This window comes from Ambystoma mexicanum, chromosome 14 (genome assembly GCF_040938575.1).
Source record: "Ambystoma mexicanum isolate Mex_15411 chromosome 14, UKY_AmexF1_1, whole genome shotgun sequence".
Classification (NCBI taxonomy): domain Eukaryota; kingdom Metazoa; phylum Chordata; class Amphibia; order Caudata; family Ambystomatidae; genus Ambystoma; species Ambystoma mexicanum.
Genome location: NC_090940.1, coordinates 636,916,765 through 636,940,430, shown reverse-complemented (window position 1 = coordinate 636,940,430; position 23,666 = coordinate 636,916,765). Strand labels below are relative to the sequence as shown.

Sequence of the window (23,666 nt, the reverse complement as noted above, 5' to 3'; positions counted from 1 at the left end):
TGTACTTGTAAATGGTCGGGAGACCCCTGCCATTAGGGACACTGGGGCTAACATCACAGTGGTGGATGAAACCTTTTTCAAACCTGAAGATGTTGCTAAGGCACCCAAAGGCCCTACTAAACTTGCTGGCGGCCCTATCCAGATGGTTCCAATACTATCCGCTCTCATCCAGTGCAACAATATGACTAAGAATACCCATCAGTGTACAAAGTGAGGTGCCTGGGAGAGTCCTGACGGGGAATGACTTGGCCTCCCAGTAGAAGTAAGCAGGAGCAGAATAGGAAGGCCAGAGAGCTCACTTTAAATGACTCTCGGTGGGTTGTTACAGAAGAACCTATTACACCCAGTCCACAGGAAGAGCAAACTTCTATTTCCAGGAAAAAAGAGCCAAAGGGGACACCCAAGGTCTCAGGAAACAAGAAAGATAGCACTCCTGTGCATCAAACCAGGACATCCACGAGAGGAAAGTCCAAAGTCACACCTGTGACTACTCCCCCTACTGATGACAAGAGCTGGAAGAAGACCTGGAACAGGAGGAGTGCAAAGCTTTGTTAAATCAGTTTGCCCCTCTGTTTTAAACATCAGGCTTGACCCCTTGGGGCCAACATGAGATTCTCACTGGTGACTGTTTAACTGTTAAAAGCAGAGGTTACAGGATGTCAGACCATGTAAGAACCCAAATAAAGGAAGAGGTCAACAAGATGCTTGGTCTCTGGGTACTAGAGCCATCTACAAGTCCATGGTCTAGTCCAGTTGTGCTAGTACCAAAGGCAGGATCCAAGGAGTGGTGATTCTGTGTGGACTATAGAGCCCTTAATGCAGTCACCATGACTGATGCCCATCCTTTATCTAGGACAGATGAACTGGTGGGCAAACCTGGTTCAGCCAAGTACCTCAGTACATTTGACCTAACCTCAGGCTATTGGCAAATGGCTCTGAAAGACGATGCCAAGGAGAAAACCGCATTTTCTATCCCAGGAGGCCGCTACCAGTTTAAGGTTATGCCTTTTGGACTAAAGAATGCACCTGCTACATTGTTCTGAATGGGATGAGGACTTCTGCATGGCATACTTGGATGACATTGCAGTTTTCAGCCCTACTTGGAAGGAACATATTGGAGCACCTGGGATATGTATTGCAGGCTCTTGAGCAGGCCAATCTGACCATGAAGGCAAGCAAATGGGTCAGAGTAAAGTGGTCTTCCTTGGACATGAGGTAGGAGGAGGTGAAATAAGGCCACTGCCTAGCAAAGTACAAGCTGTACAAGACTGGGCCACCCCCACTGCTCAAACCCAAGTGAGAGCCTTTCTAGGTCTCACAAGCTACTATAGGAACTTCATTGAGAACTATAGCTTCTCCCTTGAATGTGGTGATCTCACCCAAATTCCCCAAGGTCAGGTGGAATGAGGAGTGCATTAAGGCATTTGAAGGACTTAAGCAAGCCCTTTGTCAAACTCCAGTCTTAGGGCTCCAGACTATAACCAATCCTTTATTTTACAGACTGATGATTCCAATACAGGTATAGGTGCAGGTCTGAGTCAGCTGGATCAGAAAGGCAGGGAACACCCAATCTGCTTCATCAGTAGGAAACTGAAGAAACCTGAGAAGGTGGTCAACCATAGAACTTGAATGTTTTGCCATTGTGTGGTCTTTGAAGAAGTTTAGACTATACTTGTATGGATCTACTTTTGTAATTCAAACAGACCACAAACCCTTGAAATGGTTAATGCAGATGAACGGGGAAAATCCTAAATTGTTAAAATGGTCAATCAGCCTACAGGGGTTTGATTTCACCATTGAACAAAGGTCAGGGTGTAATCACCAAAATGCTGATGGTCTCTCCAGAAAGTAAGACCGACTGGAGTAAGGAGATTCATCCAGGGGTGGATAAAATCCTCCTGTCCATCAGTTTTGGGGGGAGGAGGGGGGGGCGGCGGCGAGTGTTAGGGAGAATTCTCAGAAATTTGCTAATTCCCTCCTCAGAGAACCCCAGCAATTTTGCTGGATTTTGTGGACTTGATTTTTTTAACCTGGAGAGAGCGAGACCCTTTTCCCCACTCATGTATTTTAATGTGATTTCTGGACTTTGTGCGTTTTGGTTGTGCAGTCTGACAAACTCCACAGGCAGCATCTTTCACATTGTGTCACACAGCACCTTCAGTGCAGTGGCACAGGGAAGTCTTTGAGATTTCCCAAAGGTTTAAATACCTTCTCTTGGCTAAACTACTGTTTCCAAGAGCAGTAAAGTGCAATTGACTTTACTTACAGTTTTAACTGTCCAGACCCAGCACACACTATCTTACAATAGGGTGCTGGAGGGTTTACCTATTATCACCTTTGTCTAGCTTCTCATGTAACATTTTTATGTTCCCCTTCTCTCACTGAATGGCTGGTGGCAGTGGTTTCATTTTAACTACTGTGGGGTGCATGTACCGCAGGCTGCGGTCTTTCTTTTTCCAACATTTCTTTGTGAAAATGTCCTTCGAGATTTAATCTGCATGCCAAACCAGGTCTGGTCCCATTGTTTGCTTTGCGTTTGGCGGGATTCACAAGTGAAGCACGCCTCTGGCTCCAGGCTGTCTGGGGTGGGCAGGAAGTGAGGGAGGTGCCCGAAACTCCCTGTGCTTGGTCTCCAAGGAGACCCAAATGCGCACTGTGGTGATTGGCTGGCTAACTGTCCGGCAAGGACAGCCACCCTGCTGGGTGGCTGAAATCTAGGCTGAAATGAATGGGAGAGAACTGGACGAAGGAACCAAAGAAAAACAAGGACGTCTGTTGCAACTCCTGGATCGTTGGTTGGCCCAGTGAAGCCCTGCTGCTGTGCTGAAACTCCAAATTCGTATCGACAGAGAAGCCCCGCCAAGGACGACTTCTCCCCTTGAGTTGGTGGGACCAATCAACTGGACATTCTCTCAGAGCTGGTTGTATTGCCATAGAGTTGCTGCTGGAAACCGAAACACCAGGGAGAGGAACACCAGATTGTGTGTGTTGCTTTTAAGTTGGCCAAGAGCTCCAGGAAGGTCCTCCGGACTCCAGGAAGCAGGACGGACTGAGCCTGAGCCGCCTCAGGGTGCGGGTCCCCAGAAGCAAGGAAAGTCCACCTCGACAGCCAGAAACTGCAGTGTTGCTATTTGCAGTAGTCCCAAGGAGCTGAAACACCGAAGTGCCACTTGTTTGAAAGATTGCCGGTTGCGAGCAGTGACCGTCCCATTGTAGTGCAGGAGTCCCTATTAGTCCTCCCTCTTGTCCCCACGACTGAGGCCCAGGAACAGTGAGATCTGCAGAGATGCACAGTAACAGAAGTCATCTGCTGCCCTTTTTCTTCAAAACAAAAAGGTACTGTAAAGTCTGAGAGAACTTACCTCTCGTTGTAGTGTTGCTTGCATCTTCTACTACTCTCAAGTCTCATCAGCTTGTGGCCCTACATTTGTTTCTTCTTTTATTCAAAGACTTCTAAAACATTGTGCAAAGACTTTTCTTCTTACCTACCAGAAGTGCTTCATCCTATATAAGACGTTTTTTGCCCATTGACTTTGGCTTAGCCTGTTATACTGAATGACTCTGCTTAGAGGATCCAAAAGTATTTGCCTGCTTAAGCATATTTGTCTCTTGTTCTAATCTTTTCCTTTTACCAACTTCTAAGAGTATTCGAGATGCCAAAAGTAATATTAATGTCCCCAGCACCCTAGCTGTTGAAGTCACCCGAGGGTGTAGGCTGTCTGTGGGCCATCCCAAAAGGGGCTTTACTGATTTAGAAACAAAGTGTACAGTATTGAAGTGTATTTGTGTTACTTTTATATTGCTCCCTGCTGAAGAAGGCTTATTCTAACTGACTGATAAATTAATAATTGTTTATTCAAGAAATCTTGTGTATAAGAGTTTATTTGAATACTTGTCACTGTGAATCTCTAACTCCACTACAGCTCACACTGACTCCACTTGTGATCAGCCTGGCTGCTAAACCCGCTACCAAAACTGTAGTACAAGCTTATACCAACGGTTGGGTTTCCTATACCTGTAGTCAGTTGTGTGTAGTGCACCCAAAGTGTACTGCCTACAAGCTTTGCCCAACAGTAGAAAAATGAAACTACCACCAACAATTCAAAGTAGTGAGGGTAACTTAAAATATTTTACGTAAGTAGCAAAAGGGGCTACTAAGTGACCACCCCAGCACTCCACATAAGATGGGGTGTGCTGGACCTACAAAGAGAAAAGTAAAGTCAATTTCACTTTACTATTCTTGGGAGCAATAGTTCTCACAAGAAAAGATATTTAAACCTTAAGAGAAATCTACAGGATTTCGCTGCAACACTGCACTGAAGGTACCATGTGTCACCATACAAAAAGTAGATGCCTATGGAGTTTGTTTACTTTGTTTTCTGAGTCTCACAATCTAAATTAGGTCAAAACACATGAGTGAGAAAAAGGGCTTTCACTTCAGGGTTAAAATTAAAAAGTCCTAAAGTTCAGCGAAAGAGCTGGGGGTCTCCAAGGTTGAAGGGATGAGAATGCTCCCTAACATACGGCAAGGGGGCGGTCTGGCTGTCCGATCAGGACAGCCAGCCCCCACTGGGAGTGGTTTCATTTCAGGCAAGGTGGCAAAGGCCTGCAGAGTTTTGGACTCCTCACTCGCTTTCTGCCTTTCCAGACACTCTGGAGCCTGGGCGGAGAATCCAGAGGATTCCTGCTGAAGACAAAACAGCCACTGAGGTGGTTCCCTCCTAGAATGGCAGGGGACCACCTCAGAAACAGCAAACACAAATGGCAAAAGAAGGAGCCCACCATTTTAGAACAATGGTGGCCCTTCAGTCATTACCGAGGCTAAATTAACAGTCAGAGTAGAAGACTAAAAGTCAAGGGTAAAACCACTGCCACCAGCCATTCATGTTACCAGGTAAGTAAGAAAGGGGATGCATTGTAACCCCCGCGCACTCTACATAAGGTGGGGTGTGCTGGCTCACTATATAAAATGTAAAAAGGGAGGAAAATCCTTCCTACATGGGAAATGTACTTCACCCAAGTACATGAAAGAGAAATTAACAGGGGAGCTGCCCATAGGGGCAACCCAGCCTAAGCTCAAAAGTTGTAGGAAACTAACTTCAACCATACACTATGGAGAGACATAAAAAGGTCACCCATAAAAATAAATTTAAAAAAAAAAGTGTAAAAGACTAGATGAGCAGGGGGGACGGGGGGGGTGAGAGATTCCCACTCACCTAGGGACAAGGGAAATCGATACCTAGTCAACGCAAAATGTTCTGAGGTTGACACAGGTCAGGAAGATTCATCATTGATATGAACATCTTACCTAACGCATTGCTTCTCTGCACAGTGGTAGTAAGCCTACACCACCTCTTCTTGAGGTAGTACATGGCCACCATGTTGCCCGTCATTATCAGGACATTCTTTCCCCATACAGAGGGAAGAAAGGTCTTCAGCGCAAGTCTGATCGCCCTCAGCTGCGAAGGTTTGATGTGTAGTTTGACTCCGATGGTGACCAACGACCGCCGATTGTCATATCATTGGCGTGGGCTCCCCATCTCATGAGTGAGACGTCCGTCACAACAATCATCTCTGGCCATGGTTGCCAAAAAGGTTCTCCCTTAAGAATATTTTCCACGCAGACCCACCACAGTAGATCCTGTGCAACCCTGTTTGGAACCTGAAGTAGGTCCGACATCTTGACTGAGGATTGAGACCACTGTATTCCGAGAGCACATTGAAGTGATCTCATTCTCAGGCGGGCCACTGGCACCAGAAAAATGCAGGACGCCATGAGGCCCAGCAACCTCAAAAAAATCCAAGGCCGGAAGACGCTGAGCACTTTGGAATGTGGTGACCATCTGCAGAATGTGGTGAGCCCTCACCTCGGGTGGCAAGGCCCCCCGCCCCCCCAAGGAGATGTATCCAGGACTACTCCGATGAACTGGAGTCTTTCAAAAGGTACCATGAGAGACTTCTTGTAATTGAGGGAGAAGCCCAGTCTGTGGAGAGTGTGGCAGGTGACAGATGTTCCCAGACTTGATCAGGAGAACTTGGCCTGCTCAGCCAATCGTCCAGGTGGGAACGTTGTGAATCCCCCAGTTAAGGAGATTTCTCAGAAATGTGCCAATTCCTCTACCTTAGAGACCCTCAGGACTTCTAATTTTCAACCTGGAGAGAGGGAAACCTTTTTCCCCACTCATGTATTTTACTGCGATTTAAACTCTTGTTCCTTTTGGTTTTTGGAGTCTGACAAATTCCATAGGCATAATCTTTACATTGTGACACACAGCACCTTCAGTGCAGTGGCACAGGGAAGTCTTTCCCAAAGGTTAAATACCTTGTCTGGAATAAACTACTGTTTCCAAGAGCTGTAAAGTGAAATTGACTTTACTTACATTTGTAACTTTCTATAACCAACACACTTACAATAGGGTGCTGGAGGGGTTACTTAGTATCCCCTTCGCCTAGTTTCTCGTGTAACAATTTTATGTTATCCTTTCTACAATTAGTAGCTGGTGGCAGTGGTTTATTTTTAACTGCCATTGGGAGTTGTTACCACGGGCTGTGTTTGCAGCTGCAGTAAAGCAATGAGGGGGACCCATTTTGTCAAAATGGCCCTGCTCGTCTTTTTTTGCCATTTGTTGCTGGAAAGGCCCTTCTGCGTGCCAAACCAGGTTTGGTCTGTTAGTTTTGCCTTTGGCGGGATTCACGAGTTAAGCCCGCCTCTGGCTCCAGTATGTCTGGCAGGAAGTGGGGGAAGTGCCCAAAACTCATGTCTTAATCCCCATGGTTACAGGAATGCGTCCAAAAGTGATTGGCTGGCTGTCCATCAAGGACAGCCACCCTGCTGTGCGATTGACAGCTAGGCTGGAATGAAGGGGAGAAACTTGCATAAAAGGCGAGGCTTTTTGGCTTGGAGGCCAGAGTCGACCGCTGGACGAACAAATCTGAAGAACTCAGAAGAGACGCCTGCTGCAACTCCTGGACCGTTGGTTTGCCCGGTGAGGCCCAGCCGCTGTGCTGAAGCTCCGAATTCACCTTGATTAGAGAAGTCCTGCAAGGACGACTTCTTGCCTTGAGTTGGTAGGACCAATCAACTCCCAAGTGAACTCGTTTGGACACCCTCTTGAAGCTGGCTGTACTTCCAATGCTGCTGCTGGAACCGAAGTATCCGAGAACCACAGTATTGCCATTTGCTGTCAGACGCGAGGAGCTGAAACACCCAAGTGTCACTGAATTGAAGTTTGCCCTTTGCTGTCGCCGCCCGTCCCAGGAGTCCCCAGAAGTCCTCCCTCTTGCCCCCACGACTGAGGCACAAAAACAAAAAGGATCTGCAGAACTACACAGGAACAGAAGCCAGCTGGAAACATTTCCTCTAACCAAAGGTAATGTAAAGTCTAAGAACTTGCGCCTTGTCTTGTAGCCTTACTTGTTCTCAGTTGAGACCCGTCTTGGTCGCTCCTGTAGAGTTGCTTGCATCTTCTACACCTCACAAGCCTCCCAGCTTGTGATTCTACTTTTTCTACAGACTTCTAAAACATTATGCAAGACTGACTACCTGCAAGAAGTGCTTCAGCTCACCTAGACTTTTGCCCAATTGACATTGGCTGGCCTGGCTCCCTGAATGACTTCCCTCCTGTGTATTGGTACCTTCCTTCCAGGAAAGGGTTAACTTACTTTGCATTGGGCGGTTCAAAAGTATTTACCTGCTTCAAAATATTTGTGATTTATTGTCTTATTCTGAAACCCCTTTACTTTGACACACATCTCAGCATTAATCAAAATGTGCCAGTGATATTAAATCCCACTGTGTCCTACCTATTAAAGTCAGCTGAGGGTGTAGGAAGTGTATGTGCCATCCCAAATGGGAATTTGTTGATTTAGAGAAACTAAGAGTGTGTATTTTGGGGTCTGTGTGTGTAACTATTATATTGCCCCTTCTGAAGAAGGCCTATTCAAACTGACTTAAATTAATAATTGTTTAATCAAGAAATCTTGAGTGCAAGTGTTTATTTGGATACTGGTCACTGAATCTCGAACCACCCTGCTGCTCACATTGACCCCTCTTGTGATGAGCCTGGCTGCTGAGCCACACTGTCAACCTGTGTAGTATAGACTTATACCAAAGGTTGGGTTCCTATTGCCAGGAGGTCAAGGTTTTTGTAGTGCACCCAAAGAGTACTTCACCAAATCTTGCCTAACACCCCCCCCCTCTCCTGAGTCTTGCTGCCACCACAGCCATCAACTTGGTGAATACCCTCGTGGCAGATGTCAGCCCAAATGGCAGAATTTGAATGGATAATGAGAACCGTCAACAGCAAACCTCAGGTACTTCGTGCTTCTGCTGGATTGGCACATAAAGTAAGCATCTGGAAGGTCCAATGATACCATCCAATCCTGTAGCTGGAGGCCCTGAAATGGTAACCATCTTGAACTCGCCCTTCCTGAGGACCTTGTTCAAGTTTCTCAAGTCCAAGATGGGTCTCAATCCTCTGTCCTTTTTGGGGATTAGAAAATAGGGAGAGAATCACCCTTTGTTTCTCAGTCACAAGTAGTACTGGTTCTATGGCACCTTTCTCTAGCAGGCTCCATTTCCTGCACAAGAAATGGATCTGGAACCCTGAAAGGGTGGCCCCCAGTGGATGGTCCAGAGGCCTTTTTAGAAAGGGGAGGCAGTAAACCGGTGCTATGGTTTTCAATGCCCATGCATCTGAAGTAATGCCCTGCCATATTTGCAGATATAGTGGTCGTCTGCCTCCTCTTGTGAGCTAAGGCATCAAGAGGTTTTGACACGACTGAAGCAACAGCTAATGGTAAGGTAGCCGTTGCTTGTGCAGGTTTTGCACCTCTCCCTCCACCACGAGGGAATCTTCTTTGGCCCCTTCTGACTTGCGAATCCTCTCGCTCTTCCAACTGAGTAGAAGCGAAACGACTTATCCCTCCAAGATGATCCACTGGGATGAGAGAGTTGAAGCCTACTTATAGCAGCTGCAATGGACTTGGCCGCTTGTGTTGAGGTCTGCAGCTTCTCCAGACTCATCAGCCTTGTTGCCAAACAGCTGGGTGCTGTCAAAGGGCATGGCGAGGAGCCTGGACTGCACGTCAGGTGCAAAACCAGACTTCCTCAAACACGCAAATCTATGCATCACCGTGATTGCCGCCATGGCACTGCTGGTGCGGCCAGCTGAGCCCAATCCTGCTTGAAGAGACTCGCACATTGCCACTTTGCCGTGTCTTACAATGCTCAGGAAGCAGTCTCTTCCCCCTTCGGGAATACGGCCAGCTGCCATAGCTACACATTCCCACAGGGTTTTGCTAAAGCGCGAGTGGAATTTGCAAACTTGAGCGCCATGCTGCCAGCAGAAAAAAAACTTAGGGTACAAAGTCTGTTTTGAGGTTTTCACCGCTGCCTGCACAAGCAGGCTTTCAGGTGTAGGATGTTTCTACAAATGGGTAGGGTCGCTACTAGATTGCCTATATTTTCTGGTGAGATTCTTGTTCACTGCAGGGTTTGCTTTTGGAACCTCCCAATTTGCCATGACGCTTTTCTGGAGATCTACATGAGGAAGTATGGGATCGTTTTGTGGACCTTTATCCAGGATTTCTGTTAGGTCGTCTTGCTCAAACGGCAGAGCAGGACTGCTCCATCCTACATTACTCTGGTCATTAGATGCCTATAAAATGCACCAGCATGGTCTGCCGGATCCAGTTTGCCAAAATCCATCTCGGGTGAAGTGTCAATCCCACTAGCAGACAGCAAATTCATATACATATCCTTGAGTCTAGATTCTTGTGAAATCTGACATTCTGGGACGGTTCCATGTCTTTACAACACCCTAAATAAACAACACTTAAAACTACACCTGAATAACGATTAAACATTGTTTTTTTAATTTGGGGGTTCCCCACAAACATCCAGTTTCTACAGCCTTTTTACCCCCCCCCCCACTACCCTTACCCCGCTTTAATTTCTTACCCCACACCCATATATACTTATACGTTTATTTTTGTCAATATTTTAGGTGTCGTTAAAAAAGTGTCATTTTTCTTTCGTTAAACACTGCATAACTCTGGGACATTAGGTGTGCTTAGATCTAAACCAAATGGTGGTCAATCTTGATCCGATGGCATATTACTCAGAAATTCAGGATACAGACTACAAGAACTTCTTTGGTAATGGCTTGTAATAGTTCTCAATTTCTTTTGGTATTGAAGGTAAAGGTGTTCATGGCTTGGGTAAAGGTGTCGATGACCAACTAACTGCATCAACTAATTTCGATTGCGTTGACTTTCGACGCCAAGGTTGTCGCCGTTAGAGTACTTCGACTTTGCCTTCGACCGAGCACGCAAAGGGCTTGACCCGCTACTTAGAGTCTTCAACGATTTCTTGTTGTGTCGAGTTCTTTAAGGTTCTTGGTGGGTCTCCGATGGCTGGAGATTGTGAGGTTGAACCCGCCCTGCCCATTGCAGGACCCGCTTGCGCAGCGACTCCAACAGAAATGGACTCGCAGTGCTTGGCCTCGTCTTGGGCCCCCACAGATGGGGCGCCCTCAAAGGGCTTAGAAGCCCGCTCCTCATACCGGTTGGTCCGGGGTGAGTCATTCCCCTGCTTGGGGGCACAGGGTAGAGGCCTTGGCGCTGGGCCAGACCAAAAGTCTACTCTGACGATCTTTCATGGTTCTCTTGCTGAACCCGAGGCAGATCTCACAATCTCCTTCTCGATGGTCTGGGTGGAGACAGTAGTGGCACTGAAAGCGTTTGTCCTCCACAAACACGTTTTGCAGTCCGCAGCCGCAACAGAGCTTGAAAAGAGCTTTCCTCCTTCTCTTCCGACATGGTTGGGATTGTAGAGTAGGCCCAAGGGCCTTCCAGAACTTTCGATGAACACCTGACAATCCTTGCCCTTGAGGGGCGCCAAAATTCACTTGACAAATGGATCCCCGCTTGCCTGCCGATGTAGTGGAAGAGCAGAGAGACGGTTTGACACCCATAACAAAACCTGAGGACTCCCAACAATTGAATGTGCAGTAAAAATATGAAGGTGGCTGACAGCGGAGGTGCTTGGGGAGAGGGCAGTCATTGGCTCAGGGCAGTATGACCCAGAGTGCAGTGATTGGTTTATAGGAGAAAGACAGTTTGAAAGGGAAACTTTTTTTCATTTATTGAGGATTCCCGGCCTGACGGACTATTCATGAGCATGTGAATCCATGCCAGACCCCATGCTGGAGAAGGCCAGCTTCTCCAGGAGTTTCCCCACAAATGGGGTGATAGAAATAGGGTAGTAGTTGGCTGGGCAGGTAGTGTCCGCTGAAGGTTTTTTCAGGAGTAGGCCACAAGGGAGGGCTTGAGGGAGGAGGGGAAAGAACCAGTAGCAAGAGAGGGGTTGCAGAAATCAGCGAGTGCAGGAGCAAGAGAGACAATGTTGAACTTGATGGTTTTGGAGGAGCAAGGGAAACTGGTTTGGGCAAGATCTTCCTAAAGCAGACAACTCTAGTGACCTCATCCAGTGCAACAGGAGAGAAAGGAGGGTGGGATGCCATAGGAGGAATGTGTGTGGGAAGGGTTGGGGGGAAGAAAGGGTGTTCAGGATGTCCAGCGTTTTATTGGTGAAGTGTGTGGCCAGCGCATTGTAAAGGGCCTGGGAAGGCACTGGTGAAGAGGAGACTGGAAGGGTTGGCTAGTTCCCTGCAGAGTTCAGCCGTGTTGTTGGATTCACCCGATACCCGTGCCTGGATGTGGGCTCTCTTCTTGGCAAGGATGGAGAATCCTATTGCCTTTGTAGCAGGCAGCAGGTCAGTTTGTCAGAGCTGAGCATGAGGTTTGCCACTTCTATAACGCGACTCTGCACTTGCATTTCAGGGCTGCAAGTTCGGAGCCATACCAGGCATTACCCTTGGAGGCAGGTTTTAGGCGGATCCTTATGACTAGGGCAAGAATGTCTAGAGTGTTAGTAATGGTCATATGGGGGTTGCTGAGAGTAGAGGTAGAGTCTGGGGTGGGGATAGAGGGGGGATGAAGGTGGAAGAGAAGGCAGCAGCTAACACTTGTTTCATCGGACATATGTTATTGAACGAGGTTGGCAGGGCTGGAGGAAGTAGAGGGCGGAGGGGACCCAGGTAAGAGGAGAGTGTTCTGCCCAGGAGAAGTGCGATCAATGGGGGAGAGATCAGAGTGGCTGAGAGTCAACAGTGTGTCCTACTGTGTGGGTAGGGCCAGAAGGGAGTGTGAGGTACAGAGGTCAGGGAACAGAGTGGATGCTGTGATAGCGGAGCCCAAGTGCATGTTGCAGTCACCCAGGAGAAGGAGTTTGGAGGAGGCTGAGCGGAGAGGGGAGCAGAATCAGCCCATTCAGAGGGGAACAGGGTGGTCACTCCCGGGGGCCTGTAGATCGTGGCAATGGTCAGAGAGGAGGAGGGAGAGATTGTCCAACTTGAAAACCAGGCTCTCAAAGGAGGAGTAAGGCTGGGTGGGTATGAGTGAGGAAGGAATCCACTCAGGGAAGATTAAGGCACCAGCACGGTTAGGTTGTGGCTTGGAAATGATCTTGTAGCCATTGGGGAGAAGGGAGTAAAAAGCAGTGACTGAGCTGGCATTGAACCATACCTCGGTAAGAGTGAGAATGTCAAGGTTAATGTCTTCAAGAAGGAAGCAGATGCCTGAGTGTTTGTTGGCTGAGCGGGCGTCAAGTGTGGTCATGTGATAGAGGTCTCCACCTTTAAAGGTTTTCTGAGGAGGAGTACAGGGACATGGTACACCAGTCAGAGGGGGAGGAAAGGAGAGAGTGGTTGGGGGAGAGGCAGGTGAGGGAAGGAAGTTAATGAGGGACGACAGGCACCGGTTGAAGAGAAGGCGGTTGAGGTCCCTAAACGAAGATAGTGCTGGTTTGCTAGACCATGATACAGCGGGATGATGAGAAGCCCACAAAGAGAACTTCCCACTTGGTGCCAACATTAATGAGAGGATATGAAAAAGAAAGTAGAGATGAGGGGTCCATAGATTTGTGGAGGGTACAGAGAAGAGGATATCGGTGAAGACCTGTCTGGAAGTTGCACTGAGATAGGTATCTGCAATAGGTAGGCCAGGGTTGGTGATTAGGATGTCTTCTTTGTGCTTTGGTCTTCCAGACTTCGTAAGAGCGGGGTAGGTGATAGTGTAGCAATTAAAGAAAATAGAGTTGGTGAGTGCCATCATGGTGGAAGAGGATATCCGAAGATGGAGGAGTAGTTGCACTGCACAGTCCTAGCCCAAGGTCACCAAGTGGCCTACTAGTTACAGGGGGACACAAAACAATGCAGTGGGGTGCAAGATGTTTATGGTGTGCGCGCGCACACAAATTCGAAATCTGAAACAGGGCTCAATAGGAGCATGGCTTTTCACCTTTTCCTTTGAGGGGGTCAGGGCCTCTTTCTTGAAGACTTAACACAGCCTGCCTGAAATCTTCCCACTGAGCTGGAGTAGAGGATTTGGTTGGACAGGCTATACTTCTCTACGGAGAGGAATCAGATACACTGGCATAGTGCGACCGTTAATGACTTTTCTTCGATTTCCTCGAAGACTAGGACTGCTGTGACCCACTCCTGGAGCGTAATCTTTTTTATAATCTCTTCCTCCGAGGAGATGAATGCCACGACTCGGTTAATCTTTTTCTCAATGGGGTCATCGAAGGGGATTTAGTAGTGGTCCTAACCGCCGCTAGTTTTCCTTTACGCCCTTCAGAGCCTTACCGGTCATCGACTGACATTCCGCCATTTCATGTTCAGCGCCAAGGCACCACAGACAGTCCCCGTTGAGGACATATTGGCACCACAATTGTAGCACTTTTTGAACCTGGTCTTACAGGGTTGTCAGACACAATCCATTCGAAAGGCCTGCTTAATGAGTTATTACATTGCAATACAAGTCTGGTGTACATGTATTGGTCCTAGGGCTTGGCAGCCTACTTCTTTAAAGGACAAGTTCTATCCAATTGGGGACCAAATCACTCATGTCCCATTCTTAGGACAGCCCAGCAACTTCAGAGCCACTCGTACAATCTTACAATACACCCACAACATTACTTGTAGCCTTTCCAGTCACACATTCACACATTTCAAGCTTTTTCCTTTTCTCATTCACTTTCTATTCGCTCTTGTCCATCTCCTTGCCCTTATTTTTTTCTCATGCAGACTAAGGATCTTGAGATCCTGGGGCATGGACAGAATACGTACTAAAGCTCCCGACAAGGGCTGGCGCTCGGAGACCAATACGATGGTGATTCAGCGCATCATACAAGCCAAATTAATATACATGGATATGGGGAAGAGTGCTGCCTGGATCAGTCCGCGTATTGAAACAGTTTGTGCAAAGCCGTGGCAGGATGGGGGCTACAGCAGTCTAGGAAAAGACACCAATCTAAGGAACTTTTGGGTAAGTGAAATTGTGAATCTCTCCTTCATAGTTTACCGCCATATTCAATGTACACAACGCAGTGAGTGCTACTCCTCTGACTAATGATGTTTAGCTTTCTCTTTTTTGGAAAAGAGACTCGATTCAATGCTGCAGGGAAGTGACACAGGGAGCGTGAAGCAGCAGACTACATTATCCAGCCCCACTTCCTGCAATGCCCAATGGGGTCTGAACATACACCATGAGGAATGTCTGAAATTTGGGAATTTCATATTTCAGGATTTGGCAGCACGACGGATGAACTGTGTGGAACTTGCCACATGGTGGCAATAATAGGCTGGGTATGTTCAGGTGGGGGCACTTTTGGGGTTTAGGTATCATTTTTCCCCCATTTTATTTGCAACATGGCTGTTAGTGAGACTTCAAAAGCAGAGGAATCTGTAGGGATAAAAGTGAGGAACAGAATCATTCTTCAAGCAGGATGAACAATTATTATTGTAGCAATGCCTTCATGGTGTCCATATGCTGCTTATTAATGGTTTACATTGACCCATTCAAGAGCTGAACATTTCTGCACTTGCCTTTAATAGGACAGCAACATTTCAAACTTAACACAATCACACAAATCAGTCATATGCATGCCAAAGGGATTAGTAAAGAGTAGAAACAATTATTTCAGCCAATCCCCAGGACTGCCATCAGAGAGCAGAGTGCTTCAGGCATGCGTAGCAGTGTTACAAGAAGTCATGTCCTTGGAGGAGTCATTTGTCAATGCCGAAAAAACCTAATCGATAGATTTAGGAAAAACAGATCCAGAAAGCCAAGCTTAAACATAATTACAGAAAGCAACTTCATCCTACCTTTTGATTAACCTGAATGACATGTTTCTAAAAAGAAATTAAGCACAAAATAAATAAAAATGTTGGAATACAACATAAAAACAGTGCATTAATCATGTCAAAATGAAACAATGAACTGTTAAAATTAGCTGATCAAAAAAACAAGTCTTCAGAAGACAATTCCCATTGAAAGCAAACAATGCATTTACCCCAAACCTTCAAAACAGCCTGCCTAATATGCACCTGAATGAAGACTTCTGGCATTTGTGCGCAGGTGGTTGATACACCTATCCGCACGGATTATGAACATAATTTTAGGCTGTGGCGATTCTGCAGAGTGCAAAGATGAACTCTACACCAATCGCACTAAAGCAGAGCTCAGGTTTTCTACGTTCATTAAATTGGCCATCAATTAATTTCACAATTTTACAGACACTAGGGTCGCTGTATATGCTCACTGGCAAAGTCGGAACTACCAGTCAGGCTTGCTTGGTCGGAGAATATCAGTGCTCCAGTAAAGTTTGAATTGACACTTATTTCTACACAGTCTGCCCATTCTACCATGTGCTCCAATCAAAGCAAACACCTGCCTAGTCACTAAGAGTACCAATTCATTTTAGTTTTCACATCTCAAGTGAATGGGTCTGAAGACCAATTTATGACCCAAGTCCCACTTTTCCTTGACCTGTATGTGTGTAGACTACCTTGCCCCTTCTTCCCTGCGATTAAGGAAACAGAAAATCCGATGTTCGAGGCCGATTCTTCACCTGCCTATTGTAACCTCCCTAATAACTTTAATAGAAACAGCCAGCCAGAATAATTTATTGATCGAAATGCGTGGAATTGCACCGTGTTCAGACAGGGCTCGAACTTGAGGGGAGATGGGAGCTATTCAACTCCCGCGTGTAACCTAGAGGAACCTTATTAGCTTGACAGAACCAGCTACCAGGAGCTACTTTGGTCTCCCATGGTCAACTGATGACGAACAAGCACACCTATGTGAATTTAACTAGGTTTTGGGGACAATCTATAAATAAACATTAGGACACATTTACGATATTTAAAACAAAGTGCCATAAATGGACAAAATGGGTTTCTATATTACGTGGAAGTTCGAGTTGTGGCACGCTATGTACTAGCTCCTCGTTCCCCAGTGGTAGCTCCTTGTCACTAGTTAATGCTGGATACCCAGGAGCTGCTTTTAGCTCCTGCGTATCCAACATACATTTTCAAGCCTTGTTCAGATTACCATTAATCCTTTGGCGCACTATGAAGGGTCAATTGCTTGAAGCTAGCCTGTGCGAGACAACTTCTATTAACCCACTTCCCTCACCCCAATATCCAGTCCCTTTCATCTCCACTTAAGTGGAGCCCCCCACAGCTAGGATGGAGGCCCACATGCTTTATAACAAAGCACACAGACAATTACACAGACAATTCACCTCGTTTGAGCATTGTATGTAATTGTGGAAAGAAAACCAGCAGCTGGGAAAATAAACCAAATACAAATGACACTGGTTGAAGTTTAGTCGGGAGCTAAAAAGCTTAGGTCATTAACGACACTACGTGCATAACACCATATGGTCAGGTAGCATGACCGCAACAGGTAGCCATTGTGCTACTTAAATATATCCAGTGCTAAAGCTGGGCCTGTACGAAAGGCATCATTTCACATGAAATGAATGTGAACAAGTTACTCGCAATCTTAGTTAATCGCAAGATCATTACCAACTTCATAAAACCTTTCTCCAACTATGTGGAACATATCAGATATTGGTTTAATACATTTTAAACTCAAGAAATATTGCCTATCGGGATTACTGTTTTTCACAATTGTTTGACCTTCAAAGGAATATGAATGTTTTAAAAACAATTCCTACACCATAAGAATAACGGATAACTATCAGCCAACATCGGCGGCCATATACAGATCTACAGAGGTAACTCGCTTTGCATGGTGCTGGCGGCTACTGGAACGGAAAGGAATTTTTTTGAGATGTATGGGGCAACTGACTGCTATTGATTTACAACCTGGTTACGGAGAACTAGGAATACAAGCAACTTCCCTTTATCACTAGTTCTTTACTGATTTCCAAACAGTAAAAAACACAGCAAGTTAATTTCTTAAAAGAAGGGTGGAAAGCCATAAGAGGACAAAGAATGTGTGCCATGGAAATATCTTTCATATGAAATTACGTAAGGTTTTTGGAATATCTGAATACATTACTCGGATTTCTCAAGAGCCTGGCTGACCAGAGCGTCTGCCTAGCATCAACTAGAAAGGACTGGCTGTCACAAGTGTAGACAGACTTGCAGGATTCTGCTATGCAAATCTCTGCAGTAGGGGCGCTCTTCAGAAGAGCAGCACTAGCCACTTAGTGGTGCGAGTTCTGGGTCTGCCCGAAAGGAGACCATTCGCTTCCTGGTATCAAAGACGAACCATCTAGCAATTCATTGCTTGCAGGCTGGGAAAATCGTGAGAATAGCTTCAAAGTTCCAAATAAATGTGAAGATTTTCCAAGGTCTTTAGTTACGTCCAAATAGACGCTTCAAGGGCGTAAGGACTTCGGCAGGATTAAAAGAACTTTGTTGTAACAAGACAATTTCTTTGTGGTTCATTTTCCAAAGTGCATGGAGGAGATGTGGTCTTATATTTGCAAACAGTTAATGGCACAGGGGCAAATAGTCTTTATTGGGCAACTTTGCTTGCAGAAATGAAGGCCATTATAATCGTCTTCCTTTCATGACCGATTAAGGAGGTTTTTTCATGGACTCAAAAGCCCTTGCTCTCGTATGCTGGCCACAATATTAAGCTCCCAGAGGGGAGAATTACCTCCCAAAGAAAATACTATTTATTCAATGTGGTGTACTTCATGTAGACTAATGGCAGATACAGTAAACATATGAAGAGAAACTGAAGGGCACGTTTATTCAGATACAGGTTAGGTCATCTGTTCCTTCTTGACAAGAATTCAAAGCAATAAAAAGTAGAACCTCTTCCATCAAATACATATGAGATCTAATAGACTATTATTCTTGCTCATTTTAAGGCTAGAGCCAGGTGAAGGGTGACGCCATCAAACCAAAACTTATACAGGGATCCAACCACAAGATGGCCAAACTCTTTACCAGTAGCTACGGCAGAGCAGACAGGCTTCACACAAAGAAGGTAGGTGGATATGTACAGTGAGTCCCACACAGATAACCCAGAAGACAGTACACAGGTTTACATTATACACCTTAATAAAAAAGTAAGGCACAATATGTATAGAAGTAGTGGAGGGCCACAAGACCCTTTGCGAATCTTACGTGGTGGTAAACACTACCTATAATGCTAAGGAGAGGGGAGAAAAGGGGAGCCCTTCACAACAGTAAAAGGGCATTTACATAGAATCAGGACCTATAACAAACTCTGTACCTAGAAACACTTGTAAACAATATGCTAGATTGAGAACACTTTAACAATACCCATAGGTCCACCAAAAAGTCGGAATAGGCCTAGCCATCCAATACCACACCTGAATGCTTGTATCTGCTTAGATTCACATGTGCATAGGCCGACACGACATCTAGTGGAAGCTGCAGAGTATTCGTTTTTTTTCCCCTCGAAACTCAAAAAGGGGCGAACTAGGGCATGCCAGTAATACTATCCCTAGTGTGACGTCCACTGTACCCACGATCCCTCACGCATGTTGGAACCTCAGATTGCATTTCTTTCTGACATGAGGTAGCATGAGGAGTAGCGCGAGTACAGTGTATCCAAGCAGATAAGATAGATAAGACTACAAGCATCCATGCGCCTTCTCTCAGAGGGGAGGAAGGGCGGACGCATGTGAATCTAAGCAGATACAAGCATCAGAAATACGATTACAATGAATAATGTATCCCTTCTGAGGCTTGTGGAATCTGCTTAGATCACATGCTGTGCATAGATTAGCGAGCAATGTTAGGAGGTGGGATGTGAGAAGGGTCATGAGCGAACAAATGTCTTAGAACCGCTTGTCCCACTTGAGTGTCTTGGAATGAGTGACAATACAGTAGTGCTGAGTAAAGGTGTGAATAGAGCTCCATGTAGCTGCTTTGCAAATGGTGTCAAGGGGTACATTTGCAATGAAATCCAGAGTGGCCCCAGTAACTTGTAGAGTGGGCCCTCGGCATGAAAAGCAGTGTTTTATCTGAAAGGGAGTAGCACAGTTGGATACATCTGACTATCCATTTAGAGATGGCATTCTTAGAGACACGATCTCCCTCTCTGCCAGGAGCTATGGAGATGAACAGTTGATCTGTCTTTCTTAGTGGTCTGGTCTTGCCCACGTAGTAGAGGACTGCTCTCCTCACAACAGCAGAGCTCTTGGGTTCTTGGAAGAAGGCTGGTAGCTCAATGGACTGGTTAACATGGAATTTTGAAATGAATTTAGGTGAAAACCTAGGGTGAGTGTGAAACCAGTTTATCCTTATGAACAGTAAAAGGATCCTGCACTGACAGAGCCTGAATTTCACTGACCCTTCTTATGGATGTAATGGCTACTGAGAAGGCATTTTTATAAGTCCTGTGTTTGAGATTAGCTTTATGCATGGGTTCAAAAGGAGGTTCCATGAGTTTGGCAAGCACCACATTACGGTCCCAACCTGGTGGTGGGTTAGAAATTGGAGGGTGGAGTCTCTTTACCCCTTCCATAAAGGCCTTCACCACTGGTACTTTCCACCATGACACCTGGTTATGGGAGGTGGTGTAGGCTGACAGCGCCGCCAGGTGTACCTTGAGTGAATTAAATACTAACTCTCCAATAGGTGGAGCATATTGGAGACAATATTGGAAGGAGTACAATCAATTGGGTTTGTTTATTCTGGCACCAAATAACGAATCTTTTCCACTTATTAAAGTAACAGTGCCTTGTGTTAGGTTTTCTAGACTCAAGATGTCCATACATCTCTGGGGTAAATTGAGATGGCCAAACTCCGACTTCAGCAGCCATACTGCCAAGTTCGAGTTGGGCTGAGGATGCACTGTTTGTCCTTTGTGCTGGGAGAGTAGATTGTACCAGCCTGGGAGCTTGATGGGGTCGCACACCGCCAGCTTGTGTAGGTGTGGAAACCATGGTTGTCTCGCCCACATAGGAGCCTGATGGAACCTGGATGCAAAGTCTGGGCACTGTTTTCGCCTGTGGCGAATAGGTCTATAGTGGGGAAACCCCACTGAGAAGAGATCTTCTACGACTTCGTGTAGTTGGCATCTACGACTTCGTGTAGTCGGCATTCGTGTTCCTCTGGGAAGGGATCTCTGCTCAAAGCGTCCGCTAGTGAATTGATATCCCCCGGAACATGTTGGGATGACAGGTAAATGATCCGTCTGAGTACCTATTTCCAAATTTTCTGGACAAGCTTGGACAGATTTGGCGAACGAGTGCCCCCTTGCTTGTTTAAGTAAAACATTGCCGTCGTGCTGTCTGTTAGGATCTGCACTGACAGGTTGGATAGGAGGGGTTCGAATGCCCGGAGCGCTCTGAAGACTGCCCGAAGTTCTAGCAGATTGATGTGATTCTGAGCCACTGTGAGAGACCAGAGACCCTGAGCTGTGTGGTGAAGGTGGTGAGCTCCCCACCCTGCCAGGGAGGCGTCTGGATCGTAGAAGGGTTTCCCCTTCGTAAGATTCTCTTGTCCACCAGCGAAGACTTTGTACTAGTGTTGGTGAAACGACCTCTAGATCGTCCCACTGACCACTTGCCTGAGACCACTGTTTCGCCAACGATTCCTTCATGGGTCGCCGGCGCGCATGGGGAACCAGGTAAATGCAAGATGCTATCATGCCCAGCAAACACATCTCTTTGCGCACCCTTATTTGGCTACCGGACTGAGAAATTTGCAGCAACATGTTCCAAATTCTTTCCTCGGATGGAAAGGCCAAGCCCTCTTGTGCTTTTAGGAGAGCTCCTAGGAACTGATTTGGAGGTGCTAGGCACCAGGCTTGATTTTTTTCTCGTTGATTGAGAAGCCCGATTGGAAGAGGTTGATTGTTCTTTGAATATTTAGTCTGCAAATTAAGGGGGTTTCCCCTGTGATGAGCCAGTCGTCCAGGTAAGGGTACACTGTGATTGCCTCCCTGCGTAGGTGGGCTGCCACCACCGCCAGTACCTTGGTGAATATTCTTGGAGCCGAGGCTATACCAAAGGGCAGCACCTTGAACTGGTAGTTTATCTTGAAACGCAAGAATCGTCTGTGCGCTGGGAACATGGAAATATGATATAGGCATCTTTCATATCCAATCTTGCCATGTAATCCTTTTTTAGTAGGGGGGGGGGGGATTACCTCTGGAGTGTAATCATGCAGAATTTGTGTGGCTTGACATACTCATTTGCAGGGCTCAAATCTAAAAGTGGGCACATTGTTAAATCTTTTTTTGGAACAAGGGAGTAGGTTGAATACATACCCCCGTTTACCTGGTTGCCCGGGACGAGTTCTATGGTGTCCTTTGCAAGTAGAGTGGCGATTTCCTCGAGAAGGATTTTCTGGTGCCCCAACAAGTACCTTCTGTCTTGGAAGATGGTTGTGGGGGCGCGCTAATAGTTCTATACAGTATCCTGCAGACACTGCCCAGCAACCACCTGTCCGAAGTGAGCCCCTCCCATGCGTGGGTGAAGGTGGAAATGCGCCCCCCTGCTGGGGATGCATGGGAGGGGACCCGCAGCGGAACATCACTGTTTACTAGGTGGCATAGCACCTCTGGCGGTGCTGCCTCTATCCCTACTACGGCCCCTGTGCTGGCCTCTGGTGAATCCCTGTGATGTCTGGAACTGATTGTTGCCCCATGAGGTTCCTTGATTTTGGTAGTAGCTGGAACCCCTCAGGGAGCCTTGACCGCGAAAAAGGGACAGATATTATAATTTCCCCTCTGACCTGAGGATTTATTTGCGAGTTGACCGAGAGATTTTAGGGTCTCGTACTCCTCTTTAGCAGTCTTTAGTGCCTCCTCCACTGCTTTACCGAATAGAACGTTCGGCTATACTGGCATGTCTATAAGCATGGCTTGGGTCTCGGGTTTGAACCCCGACTGCTTTAGCCAAGCGTGGCGTTTTATTACTGTGCCTTCGGCTATCAGTCTTCCAGCATTATCTGCTGCATCAAAGTTTGCTTTAAGGATGCATCCAGATACGGACCTTCCGTCTGCTGCAAGTTGGGCCAACTGGCTCTTTAGTGGTTCAGGTGCAGAGGCTACTAGAGCAGCTACTTGTTCCCATTGGTGACAGTTCTAGCTTGCTAAAAGCGTGGTACTGTTAGCAATACGTTCCTGATAGGCTGACGTGGAGGCAACTTTCCTACCCAGAGCATATATTCTTTTGCTCTTCTTATCGGGAGGAGCTTCTGAAGAAGAAAGTGGTGTACCGGCTATCTTTCTGGTGGTTACCACCAGGGAGTCCGGTTTTAATTGACCCCTCATGTACATGGGAATCGGAGGGTGCGGCTCAGAATAATGTTTCCACTCGTGGATTCACTGCACAAGTACGATTTGGGGTTACCACCGAGGTATCAATTCTATGCTGGACTGATTTTAATATCAGGATGGCTTGGGTAATGGCTCTTGTCACCTAGGATTTCTTCTGCGAAATCCCTATCTTGTTGGACACCCTGTGTGTATCTGAAAATGGGCTGCTGCTTTGGACAGTACCTCATTGAGAAGTGGTTGATTATCAATTGGTGAGTCATGCAACGGGGGGAGGGGGTCCTTAGGAATTGGGGAGTCAAGATTGTAGGCTTCAGCCTCATCCTCCTGGCCCTCGTCATCCCCTTAATAAGAGACCCCCTGTCGGGCCATCTACCATTTGTGGTTCTGTCTCCTCACAGTATGATTCAGTGTGGTAAGATTCAACCACCAAAGGGTCTGTGACCAAACTGAGAACCTCAGAGTGGAGTCTTTTAACAGGGGGCTGAGAGTCTTTAGAACCCGAAGGGGCAGATGTAGCGGGGGTGTTAGCATAACTAAGAAAATAGTTTGGGTCTTTCTCATAGAAGTCTGCCATAAATGACATTCTTCTCATCACCCTATCAGTTGTGTTCCATTCCCTGGAACTGGGAATAAACCTCTCCTGTTCTGGTACCTCATCCTGAGGAGTGGGAGGGACAATTTTACTCTTTGGGGTAGTGTCAGTGACTTTGGACTTCCCAATTTCTTTAGGAGCCTTATGTTTGTCCTTATCGTGTTCTGCAGGTTTGTGTTGTTTCTCCCCCTTCCTGTGACTAGAGGAATGTTTTCTGGAGGTTTTAGGGGTTTCAGAGGGTTTCGCCACCTCGCACTGAAGTTCGGAGGTGGTCTTAGACGCTTTGCGTCGAGTCAGATGGAGGTTGCTGAATCTCAGGAGTAGACGCTACGCGCTTTGACTTGGGAGCATAGAGGTCGGAGTCATCTGACGAAGGAGCCTCTAGGACTATTGGGAGTGGCACCCTTTCCAACCATGGTCGGCA

The 23,666-nt window shown here is 46.6% G+C and overlaps 1 protein-coding gene across 4 annotated transcripts in view; it reads right to left on the bottom strand.

The window, feature by feature from the left end:
* Window positions 1-23,666, bottom strand: part of MARK3 (microtubule affinity regulating kinase 3) — a 606,883-nt gene that overhangs the window by 24,163 nt on the left and 559,054 nt on the right. For 2 of the 4 annotated variants that reach the window (XM_069638125.1, XM_069638123.1), the window contains exon 16: window positions 15,231-15,257. The exons of the other annotated variants lie outside the window; for them this stretch is intronic. In XM_069638125.1, the coding sequence (XP_069494226.1) occupies window positions 15,231-15,257 (27 nt within the window). The remainder of the gene's footprint in view (window positions 1-15,230; window positions 15,258-23,666) is intronic. 4 annotated transcript variants of the gene reach the window in all.